A 23,592-nucleotide genomic window follows, 5' to 3' on the forward strand; every position below is an offset into this window, starting at 1 on the left:
ACTTGAATTTGCATTTTAAGACTGGGCTTCTTTGTGAACTAAAGGTAAACAAAAATGAAAGTGAGAAGTCTAGTTAAGCAGCCCAGTCTAGAAATAACAGTGGTCTTGACCACAGGTTGTATAATAAATACTTTTAGCCAGATGCCTGCGGGTCATACCTGTAATCCTAGCTACTTGGGAGACAGAGATGAGGATCATGGTGGGAAGCCAGCCAAGCAAGTAGTTCACAAGACCCTGTCTTGAAAAGACCCAACACAAAAAAGGGCTGGTGGAGTGCCTCAAGTGGTAGAGTGCCTGCCTAGCAAGCATGAGGCCGTGAGTTCAAACCCCAGTACCACACCACCACCAAAAAAAAGAAAGCCACATTTTCTTAATCCATTCGTCAGTGGTGGGGCATCTTGGCTGTTTCCATAACTTGGCTATTGTGAATAGTGCCACAATAAACATGGGTGTGCAGGTGCCTCTGGAGTAACCTGTGTCACAGTCTTTTGGGTATATCCCCAAGAGTGGTATTGCTAGATCAAATGGTAGATCAATGTCTAGCTTTTTAAGTAGCCTCCAAATTTTTTTCCAGAGTGATTGTACTAGTTTACATTCCCACCAACAGTGTAAGAGGGTTCCTTTTTCCCCGCATCCTCGCCAACACCTGTTGTTGGTGGTGTTGCTGATGGTGGCTATTCTAACAGGGGTGAGGTGGAATCTTAGTGTGGTTTTAATTTGCATTTCCTTTATTGCTAGAGATGGTGAGCATTTTTTCATGTGTTTTTTTGCCATTTGAATTTCTTCTTTTGAGAAAGTTCTGTTTAGTTCACTTGCCCATTTCTTTATTGGCTCATTAGTTTTGGGAGAATTTAGTTTTTTAAGTTCCCTATATATTCTGGTTATCAGTCCTTTGTCTAATGTATAGTTGGCAAATATTTTCTCCCACTCTGTGGGTGTTCTCTTCAGTTTAGAGATCATTTCTTTTCATGAACAGAAGCTTTTTAGCTTTATGAGGTCCCATTTATTATGATAAAAGCGAGAGCACACAAGGGAGGGGTGAGGATAGGTAAGACACCTAAAAAACTAGATAGCATTTGTTGCCCTTAACGCAGAGAAACTAAAGCAGATACCTTAAAAACAACTGAGGCCAATAGGAAAAGGGGACCAGGAACTAGAGAAAAGGTTAGATCAAAAAGAATTAACATAGAAGGTAACACACACGCACAGGAAATCAATGTGAGTCAATGCCCTGTATAGCTATCCTTATCTCAACCAGCAAAAACCCTTGTTCCTTCCCATTATTGCTTATACTCTCTCTACAACAAAATTAGAGATAAGGGCAAAATAGTTTCTTCTGGGTATTGAGGGGGTGGGGGGGAGCGGGAGGGGGTGGAGTGGGTGGTAAGGGAGGGGGTGGGGGCGGGGGGAGAAATGACCCAAGCCTTGTATGCACATATGAATAATAAAAGAAAAAAAAAAGAAAGCCTTTTAGCACTCAGACCAGATTTATAAATGGTAATGCATTTAACTAGCTCACAAAAATCCTGTGAAGTAGGTACCATTATTTTGTCAATGCCAGGAAACCAAGGATAGGGAAATAGCATCCCCAAAGTCCCCAGCTAACAAGTGGCAGAGCCAGGAATCTGGTGCTCAGAGCCAGATCATCCAGCAGTCTAGCACTCAGCATCCATGCTTTTGACCACTGCAGTACGCTGCCACTGGGGCTGTGGAGATGGAGAAGAGGGGCCAAGTTCCAGCTGATGCCTCAGAGCTCTCTTTCCATGCCACACTCATATGCCCTCTTCTTCCTTCCTCTAGCTGGGAGGAGCAGGAAGTAGAGGACAGAACAGGGCAATAGGCAAAAAAAAAAAAAAAAAAGTTTAACCCCAATATTCTGCCTCTTATAACTTGAGTGGCTTTGAACGAGCTCCTAGGCTCTCTGAGCTTCAGCTCTTCATCCCTAATAAACCCCTTAGGTGGGTTATTGTGAACCTCACTGGTGCAAAAAAAAGTTCCTCCAACAGGCTCCAGCACATTGTTCCCTTCCATCCTTCCATCCCCATTCTTTTTCCTTCGAGTCAAATGTTCCCATTCTTTGATTGTTTCCCTTGAGAGGATTTCTAGATCATTCACCATCCAGGCCTTCTTTTCTGGACAGAATCCAGTTAGCCAATCTCCTACAGAACATAGAATGCCTTGACCTTCACACAGCAGTCTGAATGTGAAATGACCTGCAGCAAGGAACAGAGAGTGACCACCCACTCCCTTTTCTGGACACCGTCCTCCTCTCAATCCAGCCTAGTATGGAGTTAGGTTTTTTAGCAGCCATTATTCTGGTGAGCAATGTTTAAGTTAAATTCTCCAGTGATTTTTAACCCAGACTCCTTTTAAGCCAGGTCTCTCCCATCGGCTATGCAAGTCATTGATTATTTGAATCAAAATGCTGGTGGTGTCATTTATCTTTGTTAAAATTACTCTGGTTGGTTTCACCATGATTACAACCTGTTAAAAATGATTTTGACTCCTAAAGACTACACTTCATAGTAGCTCTGTCATTTAGAAATTTGCAAAACCCACTTTAAAACAATCATCGGTAGCAGCCACCCCATATCATCATCATTATCATCGGATCTGTTATCATTACCATCTTATTAGGCAGCAGAGTCAAAGGAAGGACAGAACAACTAAACCCCAGGAAAATCAAGGATAAAGCTGGCTCACAGCACGAACTAGGACAGGAGCTCAAATTCCATCACCTCCCTGTCCATCTCTCACATCTTTCTACATGTCAGCCTTCTTTCTTTCCAACTGCAATCTGGCATTTCCCATGGAAGAAAGCAGAAAGCAATCTGGCATTTCCCATAGCTTCCAATGGTTCCAAAGCTTTACTTGTTGCAGTTTCAACTTCTTTAAAGAAGATTGGTCTGATCCCCAAAGTATAATCTAGAGAAAGGGAAAAAGTTGCCCAAAATCATTAGCCACCAGGAACATCCAAATCAAAACTAAACTGAGACACCACTTCATATTCACCATGATAGCTATAATCACAAAGACAGACAATAACAAGTGTTGTCTTAGATAAGGAGAAACTGGACCCCTCCATCCATCACTGGTGGGAATGTAAAATGTACACCTTGAAAACTAGTCTGGCAGTACCTCAGATCATTAAGCATTGCTACTGTATGACTCCCAGAGAAATGAAAACATGTCCACACAAAAACTTGTACACAAGTGTTCATAGCAGCATGATTCATAATAGGTAGAAAACAAAACAACTCAGATGTCTGTCAACTGGTGAATAACAAAATATGGTATATCCATACAAGTGAATATTATTGAAACATACAAAGAAATGCCGTACTAACACACACTACAACGTGGAAGAACCCTGAAAACTATACCTAGTGAAATGTCAGTCACGAAAGGTTATATATTGTGTGACTCATAGGTGAAATGTATAAAACAGGGAAATCTCTATAGACAGAATCAGTAGTTGCCAGGACTGAGGGGTGGGAATGTGGAATTGTCACTGACTGCTGATGAATGGAGGGCTTATTTTAGGGGATATGAAAATGTTCTAGGGCTGGGGATATAACTCAGTGATGGTATTTACCTACCATTTCCAAGCCCTGGATTTTATTCCCAGCACACAAGAAAAAAAAAGGAAAGAAAATAACCTGAAATTAGGGACTACAAGGAAAGCTCATTGGTAGAGCACTTGCCTAGTCCTCACACTGCAAAAAAAAAAAAAAAAAACTACTTGAAATTAGACTCTAGCAATAGAAGCATAACTGTGTAAATACACAAAATTGTTGAAATGTCCAATTTAAATGGATGAATTTTGTTATCTAAACTATTATCTCAATAAACCTATTAAAAATAAACCTGCGACCCAGTCTTGGTCAGGTGCCCTACTTTGAACTTGCTATGACTAGTGGGAATGAGAGCAGGAGGGATGATTTGTAAGACTATAATGATTCCTCAAGGAAGAGTTCAGGTCACAAGGATGAGGGAGGGGCACAGATCCTACACGGGTTAGGGTATTAGCAGACAAAAGGATAGATGTTGTCTACCACACCAGCTACTTCTAGGGAATTTACAGTACTCAATCACTGAATTATTAATACAACTCTGGGGATATAAAACCCATTTTATAGGTGGTAGAAGTTCAGTTAAATAAATCACCTAGGGTCATTTAACAAGTTAGCAAGTAATATGGAGCTAGAATTCAAATCCAGGTCTGACTCCAGCCTCTCCTCTCAATTATTAGGTCTGCTGCCTCCCTCTAAGCTTTATACAAATTACTGAAAAATTCTAGAACACACCACTGGAGACCTAACTTTAGATCATCCTTTATTTTATTATTTATTAGTCATGTTAGAAGACCCTTCTAACATGAGAATGGTGAACTTCCTTTGCTGGCATAGTACCACTGTTGGTAATCTTGAAGTTCCAGAAGCCTAGAGATGGTCACTCCACTCCTACTAACCACAGCACTATCCACACCACCCGTCTCCAGCTTGCCAAGGATACAAAGAACTGGGACAAGAACACAACTTGCTAAAATTATGACACAATAAGGCTATAGCAGCTTCCCAATCTACCAGCCAGATAACCTCACTCTCAAAACAAGAAATAAGGTTAATTTGGCAAGATCTGTGCATAGCAAACCAATACGACTTATTTTCCAAGTGTTCACTAGCTGTCCACTTAATAATCTGCTCTAGAAGTCTGCCAGCAATCTAATGGTAGAATTGATGGATGCCAAGCCTGTTGGTCTGTGGTTTCTCAGATCTCTTTTCCCCTTCTTTAAAAATGCAAGACAACAGTTTTCTATCTGTGCTGTACTGTGATTACTCAGAGCTCCTGGTCGGTGGTTCTGTGCCCCATCTGCACACCCCTTGTCTCAGGGGTAAGGGTCCACATGGAAGTCCACACGTGATGGAAGTCCATTGTATCCAGCTGGGCCCTTGCCCATTTTCCCTCCTAGACTTCAGACTCCAGATTCTCCCCTTTCTGCATTGGTCCCAGTCATTCCCAGATGAGGCACATCTCTCAGCGAAGAATAGAAGTGCCTGGAGTGGAGTTGTGCCTTCTGACTTACATCTGGCATGGATGAAAATTAAGCCTGGCAGGGGTACGGAAGACCAGGATCAGGAAAACTACATTTGAGAGTGGTTGTGAGTGGTGAAAATGCTAAGGACAACAGGAAGTTTGTTTTAAACATCTGAAGAAAAAACAAGCGTACTGGGGAGCAGATGGTCTGCTCTAGATAAAAGCAAGTGTGTTTATTACTTATGAGCTAGAGGTGTCACAATGGAGTTACAACACAGGTTACTACCTTCATTTTATAGTCTAGGAAACTGAGGCCCAAAGTAATTCCCCATAGTTATTTAATGGTGGATGGGCAGGTCTTGAACCCAGGTCATCACAGCAGAACCCAAACCTCTCTACTGGAATTCTTTCCTGAGTGTCACAGCTGAGGAGGTGAACATATCCACAAAGAGCCAGAGGAGTAGGTAGTGTGTGCGTGAGACAACTTGAACAAAGACCAGGGCCTAGAAACTAAGAAGGAGAAGACAACGCTGAAAACAGGAACCTACTTCCTAGGGTTTTGAGGGGTTTACATGAGCTCACTCATTTATCCACCCAACATCCGTCATCCTCTGCCTTATCCTTCACAAAGCCCTTGGGTGTTTAGGTGAGGTCCTCAGACTTGTGACGCAGCTTGCCTGTCCCCTTCCACATCCTCTCTGGAGACCCAGGACACCTGGACACCCTCAGGACAAGTGTCCTTGAGCCTTACTATTCCAGCAGTAACCATTCCTGCCTGAAGCCTGATTCTGCTTCAGACACAGAGGGCACAGGGACATGGCATTCTGGGTTTGGTCAGAGGAGTTACCACAGCTCTTTGCTTAATAAGGCCTTTAAATTATCTCAGCAAAGAGGAGACTAAACACTTAACCACTGTGGAGAGTATCTTATTGATTAGAGGAGAGAGGCTCCGGCCAGCCTGCCCAGACTGAGAGGGAGCCAGGCCATGCTGATCTCAGGGGACAGCTGCCAGGGTGTGAAGTACTTAAAAGTTTTCCAAGCCATCCCAAAGTGCTTCATGGCTGGAGGTGCTGGGTTTCAGAGCTCATGGTACCTCTCTAAGACAGGTATGGTTGGTAGAAAAGAGATAAATGCAAGAGGAGTGGGTTTAATCCTTGCTGAGCAAAGGGCAAACCACATAATGTCTCTGAACCTCATTATCTATGTCTGTACAATGGGTTAAGAATGCAAAGTTTTAAAAAAAGGATTCAAAGTTAGTGGGACAGATGGGGCTATGTGAGGTAAATCTGTAAAAGAACTTCGTAAATTATAGATCTCCACATGAATACAAACTGAGCTTATTATCTGTTAATTTCATTATCACAAATGAGATCCTCTTGCTCTTCTGCTTAAAACCTACCCATGGCTTCTCACTGTGCTTGCGATAGACTCTGCACTGCTCACCGTGGTCCACTGGATGCTGCATACTTTGGGGCCAGCCTGCCTCTCAACCTCCTTTGGCATAACTGTCCCCTCCCTCACCGTGTCCAGTCCTGCTGGCCCCTTAACAATCCCAAGAACAAGCCAAGCTCCTTACTACTGCCTCGGGGCCCTCCTACCTTCTGTTCCTTCTGCCTTGTGCACAGGGTTTCCCATGTCTGCATCCTTCACCTGCAGACATCAGCTTAAATGTTAGCTTATCAGCGAGGCCTTTCCCACCACCTGACACAGTAGCTACCTCTGTGCTCTTCATAGAAACAACCACAAGCCACAGGATTTAAAAAAAAAATATATATATATATATATATATACTCACTTACTTGTGTATGGCTTTTCCCTTATAGGAAGTTGGCTTCATAAGCGGAAGGACCCACCTCTTCTGTTCACTACCAGGTTGTATCCCTGGACCTGGCACATAGTAGGCACTCTAAACAATTGCTGAATAAATGAAGAGGTGACTGATTGGCTGGGAAGCCTGACTTGTTTCCCAGATGGCCCCTGTCTTCCTTACACCCTGTTTCTCTCTCTCTCTCTCTCTCCCTCTCTCTCTCTCTCTCTCTCTTTCAGATATGGAGACATGGTGCCTAAGACAATTGCAGGAAAGATCTTTGGCTCCATCTGCTCCCTGAGTGGTGTCCTGGTCATCGCCCTGCCAGTCCCTGTGATTGTTTCTAACTTTAGCAGGATTTACCACCAGAATCAGAGAGCTGATAAACGTAGAGCACAAAAGGTAAGCCACAGGCACGGGGTAGGGGCAGGGAGGAGTGTAAGGGGCAGGGGGCACAGGCAGGTTGCCAGGCCTGGAGTCTGCTGGGGGAATCCCTGCACAGATAGCCTCTGGCTTGGGAAGGTAGGATAGTTTCATGTCCCTTCCTTCCCACCAGTGTCCTGGATTCTATACCCAGTCATCTGCAAAATGCAACAAGCCCTCAATTACCTATAAGCTGGCTGTCCTCCTTTGGATATTCTGTGACAGTTCTTCGATCCATAGCCCTACCTCCACTCCCTCAGTCACAGTCACTCAGCGGTCCCCTCGCTCCTCCTGCTTCCTGCCAAGAGCTTACTGGGAAACATAGTATCATGTTAATATCCTATACAAAACCTAGTGACAAAAATAAATGCTGAGAAGAAAAATGAATACTATGAAAGGAAAATGTTCTGAGACCACTGAGTTTCTGGACAAATGGCACATCAGGCTTTAGTCATCTCCAGGGTGAAGGCGCAGAACCCAACTGATAACCAGGACAGTCACCATCAGTCCTGAGGGAAGTCCCAAATTATCCCCTGCCTTCTGAAGGAAGTAGGGAAGGATGAAATGCAGTCGCCTGACCACAGAAGGGGCGATGTCTGCAGGTCTAGGTGCTTAGAAGCAACTCCTTCCATGACAAGTCCTCAGCTGTCTCTCCGGATCAACTCACCCACTCAGTAAACTCTCCCTCACTTGAGTCACAGCATCTCAGCCTCCAGAGGCATGGTCAGAGCCTCTGGGTACAAAGGACAGAGAGAAACATCCACTGAAAGACTGGCTTATGGCTGGTGCCGGTGACTCACACCCGTAATTCTAGCTAGTTGGAAAGCTCACATCAGAAGGATCGCAGTTCCAAGGCAGCCCTGACAAACAGTTCGCAAGACCACATCTCCAAGATAACCAGAGCAAAAATGGACTAGAGGCTTGGCTGCAGTGGAGACTTGCTTTACAAGTGTGAAGCCCTGAGTTCAAACCTCAGTCCTACCAAAAAAAAGAATTTAAAAAAAAAAAAGGTTGGCTTATGGAAGCCTAGGATTTTGGTCTCTGTTTATTACCCTTTCGCTCATTCATTCTACAAAGATTTACTGAGCACCTACAATGTGGCAGGCCCTGCAGCTGGGTTATATATGCTCCCACCTGCACAGCTAACCCCTAGAGTAACATGCCTTTGTTCTAGGTCAGAATTCAGAATTTCAGAACAGGTCTATATATACTGACTATAATAAAGCCACAAGTTTGTGAAAGCTAGCTCTAAAATGCATGATAAAAATTACTCTATGATCATTTACATAGAATAATTTAGAATAAAATATGCACATTGTATAATATATACCAAACTCACTTGGTTTCAACTTCTCACAGATCCTTTGTCATGTATCCTCATGGTTGCCTCCTCTTTACCCTCTTGTTCTTCACCCTTCACCTGTGCTGAGCTTATCTTGACGTCGCCTGTAATGTTGCCAGCCTTAATATTCTCCTCTGGCATCCTTTCTGTCACGTCCAGCATCTGTCTCCTATCTCTTCACTCAAGGTCAGGGTTTTCCCACCCTCCACCCAATGCCAGCAGTCCCTGAAATGGCAGTCTTATCTCCCCCTGCTCAAGTCAACTGGCAAATGAGGACAATGACCAAATTCATTTCATAGTTCTAAATAAAGTGGCAAGGAAAGACTGGGATCTCATATCCCAGTCCAGAAGCCTGAGGCTGTAACAGGCCAGGGACTCTAAAGACACTCCCTGCCCCTCACCTTCCAACCCTGAGCTAGAGCCAGCTTGGGTTTTTGGAAGAGCAGGTGGGGTTCACAGGAATCCTCTGTTTACAGAGCGACAGTCTCCCGCATCTGTGCTCCAGGTATCTCCTGAAGCCACCTTGTCCTCCCGACCTTCACCTTGCATCTTGTCTGTAAATAATACAGCAGTGAACACTTTCCTTGGACTGTAGAAAGCTCATTGTGATTAAAATCCAGAAAGAGTAACTCTGGCTTATCCCTCCCTGTAGACTGCTTAAGATGAGTCTTCTCCCCAACCCCTCCTCCCCTTCTTCTGTCTTCTCTTTGAAATCAGAGTAAATATTTACAATGTTTTCACCTAGCCTGGATACTGTTTCTCAAGGTTGCTCAGCTCTCTTTCACCTTGGCCTTCCCCTGAGAGGAAAAAAACAGTACTGTCTGCTTCCAGCACTGAGTCTGGCATGGTGAGTCAAGGCAGGCAGACCCAGGGAACTTCGCAGGAGTTGAAAGATGGGATGGGGAGAAGGTTAGGGAAGCTAACGGTAGTCCTCAGCCCAGAGCACACTCCTGGGGCTGATGGCCATGAAGCTTGCATGCCTGTATGTAGAGGCTCAGAAAGCTCCTATCACCATCCCTACCTGTGGTGACTTGTGTGCTCTAAGCCAGGAGAACTGAAGGGCATCTAGCAGCAGGGATGTTTAGCAGTGCACAGGGAGAGTAACATCTAGAGTGGGGTAATTAGATCCCATCACCAGTCCTAGACCGCATATTCTTTGGCTTCTTGAAGGAATTATTTTGATTTAGGTTTTTTTGTTTTGGTTTGGTTTGGTTTGGTCTTGCTTTTGCAAAACCCAGGGCCCTGGGCATGCAAGGCAAATGATCTACCACTGAGCTACACCCCCACCACCATATTCTCTGTTTTCAACAGAATATGTTATTAAGATAACTATAAATTCACATATAGGTGTAAAAATAATATAGAGGGATCCCTCGTATAGTTTTCCCAATTTTATTCAATGTTAGCATTTTATAAAACTATATAGTACAATATTATAAGCAGGGTATCTATTTGTGTATGCAGGTATGCTTGTTTGCATCTTTGTTACAATTTTATCAACTACGTAGGCTTATGAGACCACCACTGTGTGATGACCTGACTCCACAAGAATCCCCATGTTGCCTCTTCTATACCCATGTTCCTGCTATACTCTCACCCTGCTCTTAACTCCTGACAACTGTTTATCTGTTTATCTATTCTCCATTTATAAAATGTTTTCATTTCAAAAATGTTACATAAATGGTAATCTTCAGGGACTGGCTTTTTCATGCATATAATTCCTGGAGATTCATCAAAATTATGTGTATCAATGTCTACTTGTTTTTATCCTAAGTAGTATTCCATGGGATGGAATACCAGTTTGTTTAACTGTTTGTAGAAGAATGTCTGGGATGATTATAGCGTTTTCAGTTATTATAAAGAAAGCTGGGGAGAGCACATACAGGAGATATAGGAATAGGTAGAAAATCCATAACATGAAAGTGTTTGATGTCCCCACTCCAGAGGAACTAATACAGAAACCTTAAAGCGACAGGTTATCATGAGCAGGGGATCAGGAACCAAGGTAAAGATCAGTTAGAGATGAATCAACATGTGTCGTAACACATGGGTACATGAAAGCAATAGTAGGAATCTCTCTGTATAGCTACCCTTAACTCAACTAGCAAAAATGCTTTGTCTTCCTTATTATGCGTATGTCCTTTCTTCAACAAAATTAGTGACAAGGGCAGAACGGGACCTGCCTGGAACTGAGTAGGGTGGGGGGAGAGGGGCAGGGTGGAGAAATGACCCAAACAATGTATGCACATATAAACAAACAAACAAACAAACAGACAAACAAAGCTGCTGTGGACATTCATGTAAAGGCGCTTATGAAAACTTATTAAAACTTTTTAATTTCTCTTAAATTAATGCCTAAGAGTGCAGGTGCCTGTGTTCTCTTTTAGACTTTCCATTTCTCCCTTGTTCTCCTTCTTCTGCCTCTTTCAGGGAAAGAGATGCAAATACTCATAGCCAAATAATAACACCTTCCAGCCAGACAGCTAGAAAGTGCTTAGCTGTGAAAGAGTCCTCAGGGATTGATAAAATTAATGCCTTGATCATAAATGGGACCTGGAACTGTATGGGATGGCAGAATTCTCCTTCCATATCTCTTCTCCAACCTTGAAATCTCCATACCTGTTGAAAATACAACTTCCTGGGTTTTGCTCTTTAAATTGAGAAACTTGCATGATAGAAAGAAAAACTCAGGGAAGGAGGAAGAGGATACTATGGAAGGAGCATTTGTCTTGAAAGCTGGAATACCTGAGCTGAAGCTTGCTAGTCTACTGCCTTGCCCTGGCTAAGTCAGTTCCTCTTACACACTCCATTTTTTTGTCTTTGAAACAGCCTCGATGATCTCTAAGCTCTTTTAACTTTCACATGGTCCTAATAGCCATGAAAAAGGGTGAAGACCAAACCGCACAAGGATGGGGCCCCTTACAATGGCTTTATAAACAGAGACATCCAACCAATTACATTTGATTGTCTTCCTTTCCTTGCTTTGAGTACCTACTCAATACAGAGCCCAGTGCTGGATGCTGGAGTTAAAAATGTGCATAAGCCACAGGCACTGGCCCTCAAGAGCTCAAAGTCAAGCCAGAAACCCCTACCAAATTTCATATGCTGGATATGGTTCTGTAAATACATCGCAAACCTCTTTAAATTGTGTGGGAAATGATTAAACGATATGGTGCATTTGATATGACAATCTGTTGCTTTAATAGAGCCCAGGGTAAGATAAGATTAAAAGAAGTGCCACAAAGGAGAACAGGAGAATCTTTCATCTCTAGAAAGTAATGAAGACAGACCCCAGATATGAGAAAGGTCTGGCTGTAAGTGGTACAATCAGATTATATAAGGCTATAATGAGCTTGGCACAATTGGATTTCCATATGCAGCTCTCAACACCTAGCACTCACCCAAAGCAATAATAGCCACATGCACAAGCAATGAGGAACTTACTTGAATATAAACATCTAGCCAAGGGGAAGGCTGGAGCAGGGTTCCTGGGGAGAATTGTCCTAGACCTTGAATGAATAGTCTTTGCTCAGAGGAGGAGGATAGGGCTGACTTGCTGGCCTTTCTCTCCCAGGTTCCCCTTTTCATTCTCCCCTTCATCTACAGAAGTAACCACCCTTGGATTTACAGTAATATCTTCCAGGTTCAGGTCCTGGCCTCTTCCCTATATTTAAAGGTCAGGGAAGAGAGTTGAATTGTCCCTGCAAAGAGATTCTAGCTAATGGAGGACTTCTCATAAAACAAGGGATATAGTATTCCTTTGTGCTTCTGTGACAGACTGAACCCCTGAGTCTACAGCTTCCTTTAAACAGGCAAACCATCCCAGCAGGATACTTTGGGGGCACATGGTGAGTGTGACAAGAAATTGAAACTGCCACAATTTCCTAAGAACCCTGCTGCTCAGAGTCCAGCTGCAATTGCCTATTAGACATGCCCCAAAGCAGAAGGACCCTCTGCTCCAGGATGTGATCCTCATGGGCTCTTCTGCTTCCATAGCAAGAGCCTGGGTCTAGCTGTACAGAGCCCAAACCTCAAGCTGTTTTTCCCCTTTCCAGTCCCAAAGTCTCTTTCCTCTCACTCCTCTCTCTTTGTTGGTGACACTGATTATGATCATGAGGAAGACGAGCAGCCAGCATGTGCCATGTGTCCAGCTTGTCCCATCACTTCTGTAACTTGGACCAAGATACCGTGCAGCCCTCCTGCAGGGAACCTACTCTGCTGAAGGCTTTCTCTGGTTGGACCTGGGGAGAGTTTCAGTTGCCCTAGTTAAAACCAAAGTGGTGTATGGAAATGAGTTTCTCTCTCCCACACACTGGATCACCTACACCATTACCACCACCATGTACAGCATACTAGATATACACATTCCTGCATGAATACATTCATTCACTTAAAAAAAAAAGATCGAGGACCTACTGTTTTTCTAGCTACTACAGATAGGTCAGTAAACAGAGAAAAACTCCTGCCCTCAAGGCGTTTACATTGTACTGGAGGAGAGGAAACAGTAGCAAGATAATTTCTACCTTAGTAATAAACGCTAGGAGAAAATTAAGAAGTCCTGAAGAACACATAAGCATTACTTGATTTTCTTATAATTAACTATTATTTAGGGACCTACTGCATTTAGGGAACCACATTGGACCCTCAGGGAGATTCAGGACAGCCTAGCATGTACTCTCCTTTAGTGACCATGCAGTCTATTTAGAGACAGGAAATACTCAATTGAAGACACATGACACTATGTGATGGATACTGAGATAAAGATCATGAAACCTTTGGGAGGAGAGAGAACTTGGATAAGTGATGTTTCTCCTGAAAAGACAACACTCAGGCTGAAAACGTGAGGGCAACTCAGGAATTCTGACTATGGCCAAGCTGCACAAAGTCCAGTCTCAGATCCAGTCCCAGGGTCTCTAACCAGTGATGCATGAGGTTGAGAAGCAACACCCTCCTCCCCTTTGTCAGACATCACCTGAGAGGCCAGCCTCACTAGACAGCCTTCTGTCACTAACTTTGCCAGGCTTGCTGTCTTTTTGTATCTTGGTTTCCCTCACCCTCTTATCTCTATCAATCACAGAAGGCTCGCCTTGCCAGGATCCGTGTGGCCAAAACAGGAAGCTCCAATGCCTACCTGCACAGCAAGCGCAATGGACTCCTCAATGAGGCACTAGAGCTGACGGTAGGCGCCTAGAAGGTCTGGCTGGGGGGAGCTATAGTGGAGGGTGGGCTTGTTTTCTCTTTCCACGGACACCAGTACACCCACACTAAAGTCCCAGTTTGAACCCTGAGGAAGACACATTTCCAAACGTTTCTCTGCCTACATATCTCTCCCAAGATTATCACCATTACACCTAAACCAGCTGGTGACAAAGGCTCCCAGTCCAAGGCTAGCGTGTATAATGCTGACCCTAAAATTTGGCTCATCCAGATGTATTTTGGTGCCCTCTTGCTTCTCTGGAGACATGAAGGCACTAGAGAGAGAAGCCCCAGTTTTCCGCTCAGTCCCTCTTCTTTCTCTCTCTAGGGCACCCCAGAAGAGGAGCACATGAGTAAGAGCACCTCGCTCATCGAGAGCCAACACCACCACTTGCTGCACTGCCTGGAAAAGACCACTGTGAGTCCAACCCATTGCCACCACCTGTCTCCTCCATGATTCTGGCTCTTTCCTAAAGCTGTACTTGCCTCCTCACCCTGGGCCAGAAGTCATCTGTCCCCTTCAGATCTGAAAGGCAGTGACAAGGGCTACCAACACCAGGAAGAAAAGCCTAAGGGGCAGGGCAAGGTCACCACACTTCCCTACATCAGCCCCCCACCCCAACACACAGATTACTGAGAGCTAAGGGCTCTGCCTATACACATCTCAGTTCTGATGGGCATCATCCTTCAAAAACTCAGGCTGAATTTGTGCAGGAAAGTAGAGAAGTGTCCAGTTTTGTCCTGCCCCTAGGGCTGGGTTGATGCAATCTGTGGGTCCCTTTGTGCCTACTTCCTCTCAGAACAGGAGAGAGTGAATGAAGGAGGCAGTGCATATATTTCTCTAGCCAGGATTTATCAGTCCCAACCCCTCCCATTCACCCTGCAATTTGTAGGGAGTTCAGATTCTGAAAGGCTTATTGCTAAGAGTCGTGGCTTAGGGTGCCACAGCTGGAATGGGAATGATGCTCGTGCCTTACCAATAGCCTGAAAGGAAGGGCAGTGGGGCCAATCCTGGACCCTTGGCAAAAAGTTCTAGGAATAGAAGGAAGGGAGACGGTAGGGTAGACAAGCTAAAGTGAAACCCTTCCCTGTTCTTTTCTAGAAACTTCCTTTCCAAAGAGCCTAGAGTCAGGGCTCTACAGGCTAAAGAAGGAACTTTATAATTCCAAACGTTCCATACCCTGGCCTCCCAGATGCTAAAATGACTCTTAATCTGAGACAAATGTGGATACTATGGATGCCAGTTGAACCCAGTGAGGACTTCCGTAATGGGAAGGCACTCAAACCCTATTTCCAGGATTTATCAAGAACTATATATGCATGTCTACAACTTCTCTCAGAGACAGTGAGCTTGCCAAAGGGAAAGGCCCAGACCCAACTGCCCTTTCCGAGTTGCATGTACCAGGTGGAATGTAAAACTGAAATGTATAACATTGGTGAAAAGAGCTGGGTTTGAAGGACTGGAATGTTGGCATTGGGGAAATGGGATTTTGAAATTGAGAGATGGAATGCTGGCGTTGACGGGGAATGCTGAATTTGAGGGAAGGGACATTGGATTGTGGGAGTGGGATATTGGGATTAAGGGGATGAGGTGCCCAGGAGTGGAATAGTGGGATGGGAGGAGTGAATGTTGGGTTTGAGCAGGATCAAACCTCACAGAATGCTGTGAGCAAGGGATGGAATGTCAAAAATCGAAGGGTGGAATGCCGGGGTTGATTGAATGTCAAAACTGGCCTGGGAATGCTGGAATGTACAATCAATGGTGTTTTTATCTTCTGTTGGCATGTTGTCCTGTAGGGGTTGTCCTATCTTGTGGATGATCCCCTGTTATCTGTTCGAACCTCCACCATCAAGGTATAACTTTTTAACAATTCAATTGATGTTTTTCTCTCTGATCCTTCTGAGTCTGTGGGTCTCCTCTTTTTACCTAAACCTGGTCTGATTCTTTGCATGTGCTGTTGATTCTTCTGGGGCTTATCCTACTCTGCTGTCACACCCAGTGCCAGTTCAGGCTTCAGCTTTTTTGTGTGTAAACTACCCAACTGCTTTTCTAATTCCCTCTTTTGACCTCCCCAGGGGATTGGAGGGGGCAGTGGAACATGGCACCAATGTTAGTTTCCTGTTGAGTGCCCATGTGCCACATCTCTCTGTACCACTTCTCAGCTCCTTGGGAACTCCTGACATTGGCTGTCGGGGTGGTCTTTCTCTAAACTCTGTTCTTACGGTATTTCTCCTTTGACTTTCTCCTTGCTCTGGCAACTTTAGTCAGACCACATTAATGCCATAGAATTTCAGTCACCTTGGCCAAGCAGCCATTTTTCAGTTAGCCTAGTTCAGTTACGTGCCATTCTCATAGCCTACAGTCAGGAGACTGCTAGCATTCCTTTCCCACGCTTACCCTTGACATAGGGACTACTGTGCCTCCGGGTACGTTTAGGGATCTATATCCCACAATTAGGCAAAAATTTAATTAAAATAAAGCATATCCCTGACCATTTGAGCCCATCCTCTCCCAATTCTGTGAATAGTCCAGCACATTTAAAGACTCATGTCACACCTGCAAGATTTGTAGGATCCAGAAAAGACAGACTAACTTAAACAGACTCAGTGGCTCCCCATCTGCCATCTCTGGCAGATCTTGTACAAAGAGAAATCTTTGCTTCTAGCTCTGGTGATGCTACTAAATCCTCCCATGTCCACTATGTCCCTCTGCTCAAAGCTATAGGTGGGGTGCATACCATACCATGACGAACATCTTCAGTCCCCACCCTTCAATCTGACGGCCAGGTTTACCAATATGATTCTTTCCACATTTGATGACATCACCTCTCCCAAATTCTTGTGTGTGATGCAGGTAGCTAGGAGTCCTGTCTTTCAAGGCCCAAAGCAGAGACAAGCAGCCATAGAAAGAATGGGGCTCATGCTCCTCCTCCCTTCCTCCTTTTCCTACTTCTCCTTCTGCCTCCCACAGAACCATGAGTTTATTGATGAGCAGATGTTTGAGCAGAACTGCATGGAGAGCTCAATGCAGAACTACCCATCCACGAGAAGTCCTTCACTGTCCAGCCACCAAGGCCTCACTACCACCTGCTGCTCCCGTCGCAGTAAGAAGACCACACACCTCCCCAATTCTAACCTGCCAGCCACTCGCCTACGCAGCATGCAAGAGCTCAGCACGATCCACATCCAGGGCAGTGAGCAGCCCTCCCTCACTACCAGGTGGGTGACTTCCATCCCATCACCCTCAAAGGTCTGAGTCATTCAATTCCCAGAATTAAATAATCTTAGCATTAGGAGAACCTTGAAGATCCTCTAGTTGCCCTTCCCCTCAACTTACCTAATGCATGAATCCCCTCTGTCTTCCTCCCCCACTTTCCTTCTCATTCTGTGACCCTACGTTCTTCAGAAGCTATGGGATGATACTGTAGCAGACTTAGGCCAAAAATGGGGTTAGGTATTAAGAAAAAAAAATCTCAAAAATAATACAAAAATGGCCTGCCTCTGTGCAAAGAATGGACGGATCATTTTATTAGTAAATTTCACAATCATGTTATATATGATTTATCCCAGGGTAACTTTGAATCGCAGGCTGACTTTTCCTTCTCTTTTCTGTTTATATTTAACCCTCTTCCTTCTATCTCCAGATGAGTTGCAGAAAATTCAGGAAGAGCAAATGTCTAATGTTACAAATACCATTTGTTGATAGTTTAAGAATAGTAATTAGAAGGGATAATTACAAGCTGGTTACCAAAGGCAGAGCTAGAGGACTACCAAAATCTCCTACTAGTTCTTAATGAGCCACAAATGTAAGGGAGGGGGGCGTCAAGAAGCTTTGGGATGCTAGCAAGCAGGAACCACCATCAACTCACTCTTTTCTATCCCAGTCGCTCCAGCCTTAATTTGAAACCAGACGACGGACTGAGACCAAACTGCAAAACATCCCAGATCACCACAGCCATCATCAGCATCCCTACTCCCCCAGCGCTAACCCCAGAAGGGGAAAGCCGGCCACCCCCTGCCAGCCCAGGTCCCAACACGAACATTCCTTCCATAGCCAGCAATGTTGTCAAGGTCTCTGCCTTGTAAAACCACTGGACAGAGGGCCAGAGGGGGTAGTGGGGAGTGAAAGGGGCTGGCATGTTGGTGGGTGGCCACTGGGCCACTCCCTCCCCCTTTTCCCACTATTTCTGCCTGCCCCATTACACCCCTAGCACTGAGACTTGACTTGTGCCTGGAAGGAAAAAGAGGCAGCAAAAGGTACCTGAGGTTCCTGCTGCTGGTGTGGACACAGCCCTGTGGTACTGCATCTCGCTGGGGCCAGAGGAAGGGATGGAAGGGTAGGTATGGGCTGGTGGGGGGTATAGGCTGTCTGCCAGGATAGGGCCTGGAGGGGGAGCCTCGGACCAAATAACAGTTGTTTCCGGAGAGCCCAGTGAGGAAAATGTAAGACCAAGAGCAGCACAGAGGCCAAGCCGTCACGCAAAACAGGAAGAAAATATAACACTGTGTATTTAAGCACCTTTTTCAAGGCTCTTAATGGATAATATTTATTCATGGGAAAAGGTGGAAAACAAAAACACCAACGGATTTTGTGAAATGTTTTTCTCCATGGACCCAACACATTTTAAACCAAAACGATGCATTTTGTCAGGTTGTTTTTTTTTCCTCCTTTTATAGCAAAAGCTTTTAGGCTCAAAGTCAGTTATTGCTGAGTTATCTCTCCATTCCTCCAGGTGAGTGAGGTCAACTGAGTCTGGGCCCTTACTGGCCAGCTGACCCGCACAGAGCTGCCAAGCAACTGCACAGCAACTCTTACGCTGTCCGTCCCTGTCTCCTTTGTCTCTGTACCTCTCTGCTTCCCCCTGGCTGTTTCTCTGTGTCCAACTCTGTCTCTACATGGATCCTGTGATGCTGAGACCTGCTAGTGAAACCTCCATCACTGCCAAGTACCACGGGCTTGTGCCTGGGAGTTACGTCTGAGTGAGTGCAAATGCAGAGGAGGAAAGGCTGAAGCGGAAACGGAGAGAGTCTAGGGATGAGGGACATCTACCTTATGAACAAAGATGTTTCCCTTTCCATTAGGACCACTAATGGTTGTAGTTTCCATTTCTGGGGAAGATGGGCAATGGTCTGATTTATGATGCTAGGATCTTGAAAAAGAAAACAGCAACTCCTGAGAAGCAGTCATCTCTGGTATGTGCCAGTGAAGAGAAGAACCCAGGCTTATATCTGTAGCCAGTAACTGTGACACCTTGCTATATACCCTTCTTTCAGGATCCACCATAAAGCCCATACGGAGCTCTGCCAAAAGGCCCTATGAACAGTTTCTTCCAGAGAGGACAGGTATGGGACTAGGAGTCTTCTGACTTACCTCCCAGCTGAGGCAACTCCTACACGGAGGAGGAGGAAGGTTAAGCCTGTGTGCCTCATGAAGGATGCTTCCAAGCATGGAAGCAAGCAGAAAAGATTCTGGATGATTCTGACCTGGTGTGAAAGATGACTTGAGGGCTGAAGTGTCTTTAGGCCTGATCGCTGGAGAGAGCTGAAATGGAGGAAGAACTTGATCACCCCCATACTAGTGAGGGAGTGAAGATTACTTCTTGAAAATGTGAACAGAATTTGTTCAAGTATTTGCACACCTTTGTGGGGCCAGGAATGGCATTTCTGAAATCTTCATAACCATTTTTGTCACTTAAAGCAGAGCAGGTGGGCCTCAGGATCAATGACAAGCCCTTTCCTGCCCTCACTATCCTACTGAAGTCTTGGTAGCCTGGGTTCTGAAATGCAACAGTCCCTTGGGAATTTCTTATCCATTCTATACCTTGGTGGTTATCTGTAAGCCAAGAATTTCTCTGCCCATCACAGCCATCTAGACAAGTTTCACTAGCCAGGAACCTAAAACACCCTCAGGGTGTGACCCCAGCTTGAATGACCCTGTGGGAAGAGGAAGTCAAAAGGTTTGGAAGTGGCACCTAACTAGAAGGTGGGCAGAGGACAGGGGAGACAGAGCCTCCAGTCTTTATAGACTTTGTTTATTCTCATTGACCACTGATACTCCTTTCTCTGGGTCTGGACTCAAAAATTTCCCCTTATCATGAAAATGGAGTAGTTCCTGCCCTCTGGGCTTTGGTCTAAGAAAGTAGAAAAGCATTACATACCACTACAAAAGAATACATGTATATGCAAATGCACAAAACCAACCTAAATACATCCAAAAATAAGTATTTAAGTCCATTTATTTCATACACACATCTCATCAGGGAAGGCAGAGAGCTATGCTGCGTTCCACTTAGAGGACAAGGACTTTTTTAGTCCATGACAATGCCCTTTTTCTTTCTCTTGAAAGAATGGGTAATGGACAAAGTTAGGATATATTAATAGTTATACATCCTAAGAACTGCGTGGGTGGGGTAAGGAACTTTTTCACATACACATGCAAACTGTGCTTCATTTAAGAACAGATTATTAGAGGGTTAGAATAATGACTGATTCGACCAAGGATCTACATGTCCTTTTGCAATGTGCCCACAGAGCATATTAGTAGTTATGAAAATTAGTATTTTAAAAATAATGTCCCAAACGATTTCCCTCTTTTTTAAATTGACCTTGGTAAACTGAATGTTTCGTGTTACTTCACCTTCATTTCCAAAGACCACATCACGCCAGTTCCTAAAAGAACATTAGACCATTTCCTTCATCTCCATCCCATTATAGCCTTAGCCAGGGATAAGAGACACAGCTCATTTCTGGTCCAAAAGAGATCAATCCAGAAAAATGGCTCACAGCCAGACTACACTGCTAAAGGGTATTTGTAAGTAAACACAGGTCCAAAGTGTGCTGAATCAGTTTGATAAATGTAACTCATTGGCTATGATGGAAGAACCAGGACATCTAGAGTTCTCTGGGGACCAATAGCTTTCTGATGCAATGACTTTTTGAGATTCATAGTTCATGAGCCACTTTAACATACTAGGAGGTTCCTAAAACTACCGCTCCCTTTCAGTACCACTCAGCATTGGGGGGAAGAAGGGGCTAAAAAAAAAAACCCAAAACCTAATGGGCTATATTCAATCATCAAATGAAAATACAGAATGGAGTATAACAGACCTAGAAGAAATTAAAGAATATCTAACTCATTTTACCCTATCGAAAGCTGATGCCATTTGCATGACTTGCTCAAGATCATGTAATCATTTAAAGACAGCAGGGACCAAAACACAAGTCCCTTGCTTATTAGTTTAATGCTTTTTCTACCCCATTGCCTCTCAGAGTTAACACGTTGGAGAAGACCCATCAAAGACTCCATGCTTTCATTAGAGATAGCCTTACATAAATGTCACTGCTACTTGGACACACCCCTTGGAAATCACCTGACTGTGCTAATACACACTATATTTTGGAAGCTACTATTTTCTGGGTAGAACCAGCTATGGACTATTAATTCTGTCAGAAAAAGGTGAACCCTTGAATAGTCAAGTTTTTTCAATCAAATGCGATCTATTCTCAATGAAAGAAGGCTAGAATAATATTTCAAAGCATACCTGTCCTTTTCTTACTACAATGTATGATGGTGGTATGTCACCTTAGTAAATCCTTGATTTAGAGAGAAGTGGGCACCAAAAAGCTGAGTGACTTGTCCAAGTTCACATGGCAAGTTAGTGGCAGAACTATGAATCAATCCAGGTTTTAGATGTCGCACCCTGGTAATTTTCTTCTAGATTATGCTCCATTACTCTGAGGCTTGCTTTTAGTTTTACAACCACAATTTCAAAGTTGGTGATTTAGGGAAACATTCCATGCAGAACTACCCTGAAGAACCAGATTCTCCAAAAGGTCCTCCTTCATCCTATTTTCGTAAGTAGTGTCAAGCTCAGGACTGACTGTACAGAACCCCTTTCAAAAGACTAATAGGTAGTCTCAATAGTGGTTAAGCACACTAGTCTACAACCACAGAATTTGAGCAAATATTAAAGTGGATGGTCAATAATAATCATGATTGACAAAAAAGTCAGTACATGGGCATGCAGAGGACTTTATGCAGTCTTTCCAGCGGTTCTAGATGTTATTTCTGGGTAAAGTGCAGGTAGGGAAGGCGCACGCAGTATTAGATACCTACTTTATTTTCCTTTTTTTTTCTTAGTAGTGATTGGAATTGAGCTAATGCTAAGACTTTGAGATTATTAATGGATTCCACTCATCCAGACTCCCTCACTTCAATTACTAGGTAACGATAAGGCAGAGGGATGCTGTTAAGACAGTATTTTCCACTTCTATACTGATTGGCATGGTAACTGTGGTAACAAGAACCTGAACAACTTTTATTTTCCCTCTGACTTCCTAATGAATTCTCATCATTTGCAAAACTTTAAAATGACTGGACGAAGGAAAAGCATGGTCATGGCCCATGACACTTGGAGCCCAAACAGCATCGTGAAGCGCATTAGAACTAAGAGAAAGTGGCTACCAGAAAATGAAACGACTTTCTAAAGGGGTTCCTTACGAGTCTTGTTTTCTATTCAGGATGTTCTACGTTTTCTCATCAAATGTGGGAATGACATTTATCTTAGCAGGTTACTTAACTACACTGGATGTCATTCTAACCAGTATAGGGCACTGACCCAAGTCCTGGGGGACTCCTTGGACCAATGGACTATTTTACAAACCTGGGAGGTGGGAGGGATGGTATATTTTTGATAATCAGACATTCCAATATGTTTTCCTTAGAGGTCATACTCTCCCATTAATGTTATCGTGAAAAACATCAAGTATGTTCTTTTCTATTTTCATATAATAAATGGGCTTTGCTTACCAACATCACAATGGCAAAGAAGAAATATACTGTACAAAACTGCAGGAAGATAAACATGTGAAAACTTTCTATGAAAAAAAAACTCTTAAGTTTCTTGTCGTCTTCTTTTGAAACTGTAGTGCATATGTTAAAACATGTATATCATTTACAGTACTGAGTCGTGTGCCACTGCTGTACCTGATGTATCCAATCTGGATTAAACAAACTATGTGCCACAAACCCTAAAATGACTATGACTAGTTTCTTTTGATAACAGTTCTACTTCCCTTCCAAAAGTACTGCCATGTACTAGAACAATTTCTACCTTGCTAGAGAAGTGACTGAATCTTACAGAGTGAAGGCCTCATCTAACCTGCCACCCTCAGTGTAAGCAATTCCTCTGTGACTTCCTGAAGTGGCCTTGCCTCACTGCTGTAGCAAAGAATGTTCACTGTCTAACAGGTATAAACATTTAACAGCTAAATCATTGGATTGAATTTGTCAACATCTCTCTTTTGAGCCCTAATCCTATATAATTCAGGGGAAAATAATCTGCTTTTCTGTATCAGTATTGATTTTGCTGAGGCTACCTCCTCTAAACCAAAGTGTAAAACTACAAAAAAAACCTCAAAAGTAAATGCTGTGTAGGGTAGAAAGCTTAGTAATCAGGCGATAGCAGCTCAAGGTTAGGTTCTATCTCTTATTTATATGACTTCACATTAATTCTTCCCTTGTTTTCTCATCTTAAAGGGGAGGGGGGTTGGATTAGATACTTTGAAGGTCCACTCATGTTTAACTATGCAACAAATTCATGTTTTAATCTCTCCACCACCACCAGATCCCAGTCAATGAAAATGGTAACAAAAATGGAGCATTAAGGGAAACATATGATGCTCTAAGATCCTAGAAGTTGGCTGGGAAATTCATTATTATTGATGCTCACATCCTTACCAGCCACTAGGTGTCACTACAGATCCATAGCTCAAATCTGACAGAAAA

General features: G+C 43.8%; 1 protein-coding gene across 3 annotated transcripts in view; it reads left to right on the forward strand.

Annotated features, from left to right (window-relative positions):
• The window catches only part of Kcnd3 (potassium voltage-gated channel subfamily D member 3), a 205,173-nt gene extending 182,332 nt beyond the window's left edge, over positions 1-22,841 (forward strand). For 2 of the 3 annotated variants that reach the window (XM_020177536.2, XM_074050767.1), the window contains exons 3-8: positions 7,084-7,246; positions 13,687-13,788; positions 14,134-14,223; positions 15,603-15,659; positions 16,777-17,024; positions 17,690-22,841. In XM_020177536.2, the coding sequence (XP_020033125.1) occupies positions 7,084-7,246; positions 13,687-13,788; positions 14,134-14,223; positions 15,603-15,659; positions 16,777-17,024; positions 17,690-17,891 (862 nt within the window). In that variant the 3' untranslated portion in view covers positions 17,892-22,841. The remainder of the gene's footprint in view (positions 1-7,083; positions 7,247-13,686; positions 13,789-14,133; positions 14,224-15,602; positions 15,660-16,776; positions 17,025-17,689) is intronic. The other variant, XM_020177537.2, reaches the window with a different exon arrangement.
• Positions 22,842-23,592: the final 751 nt, after the last annotated feature.

This window comes from Castor canadensis, chromosome 12, assembly GCF_047511655.1.
Source record: "Castor canadensis chromosome 12, mCasCan1.hap1v2, whole genome shotgun sequence".
Classification (NCBI taxonomy): domain Eukaryota; kingdom Metazoa; phylum Chordata; class Mammalia; order Rodentia; family Castoridae; genus Castor; species Castor canadensis.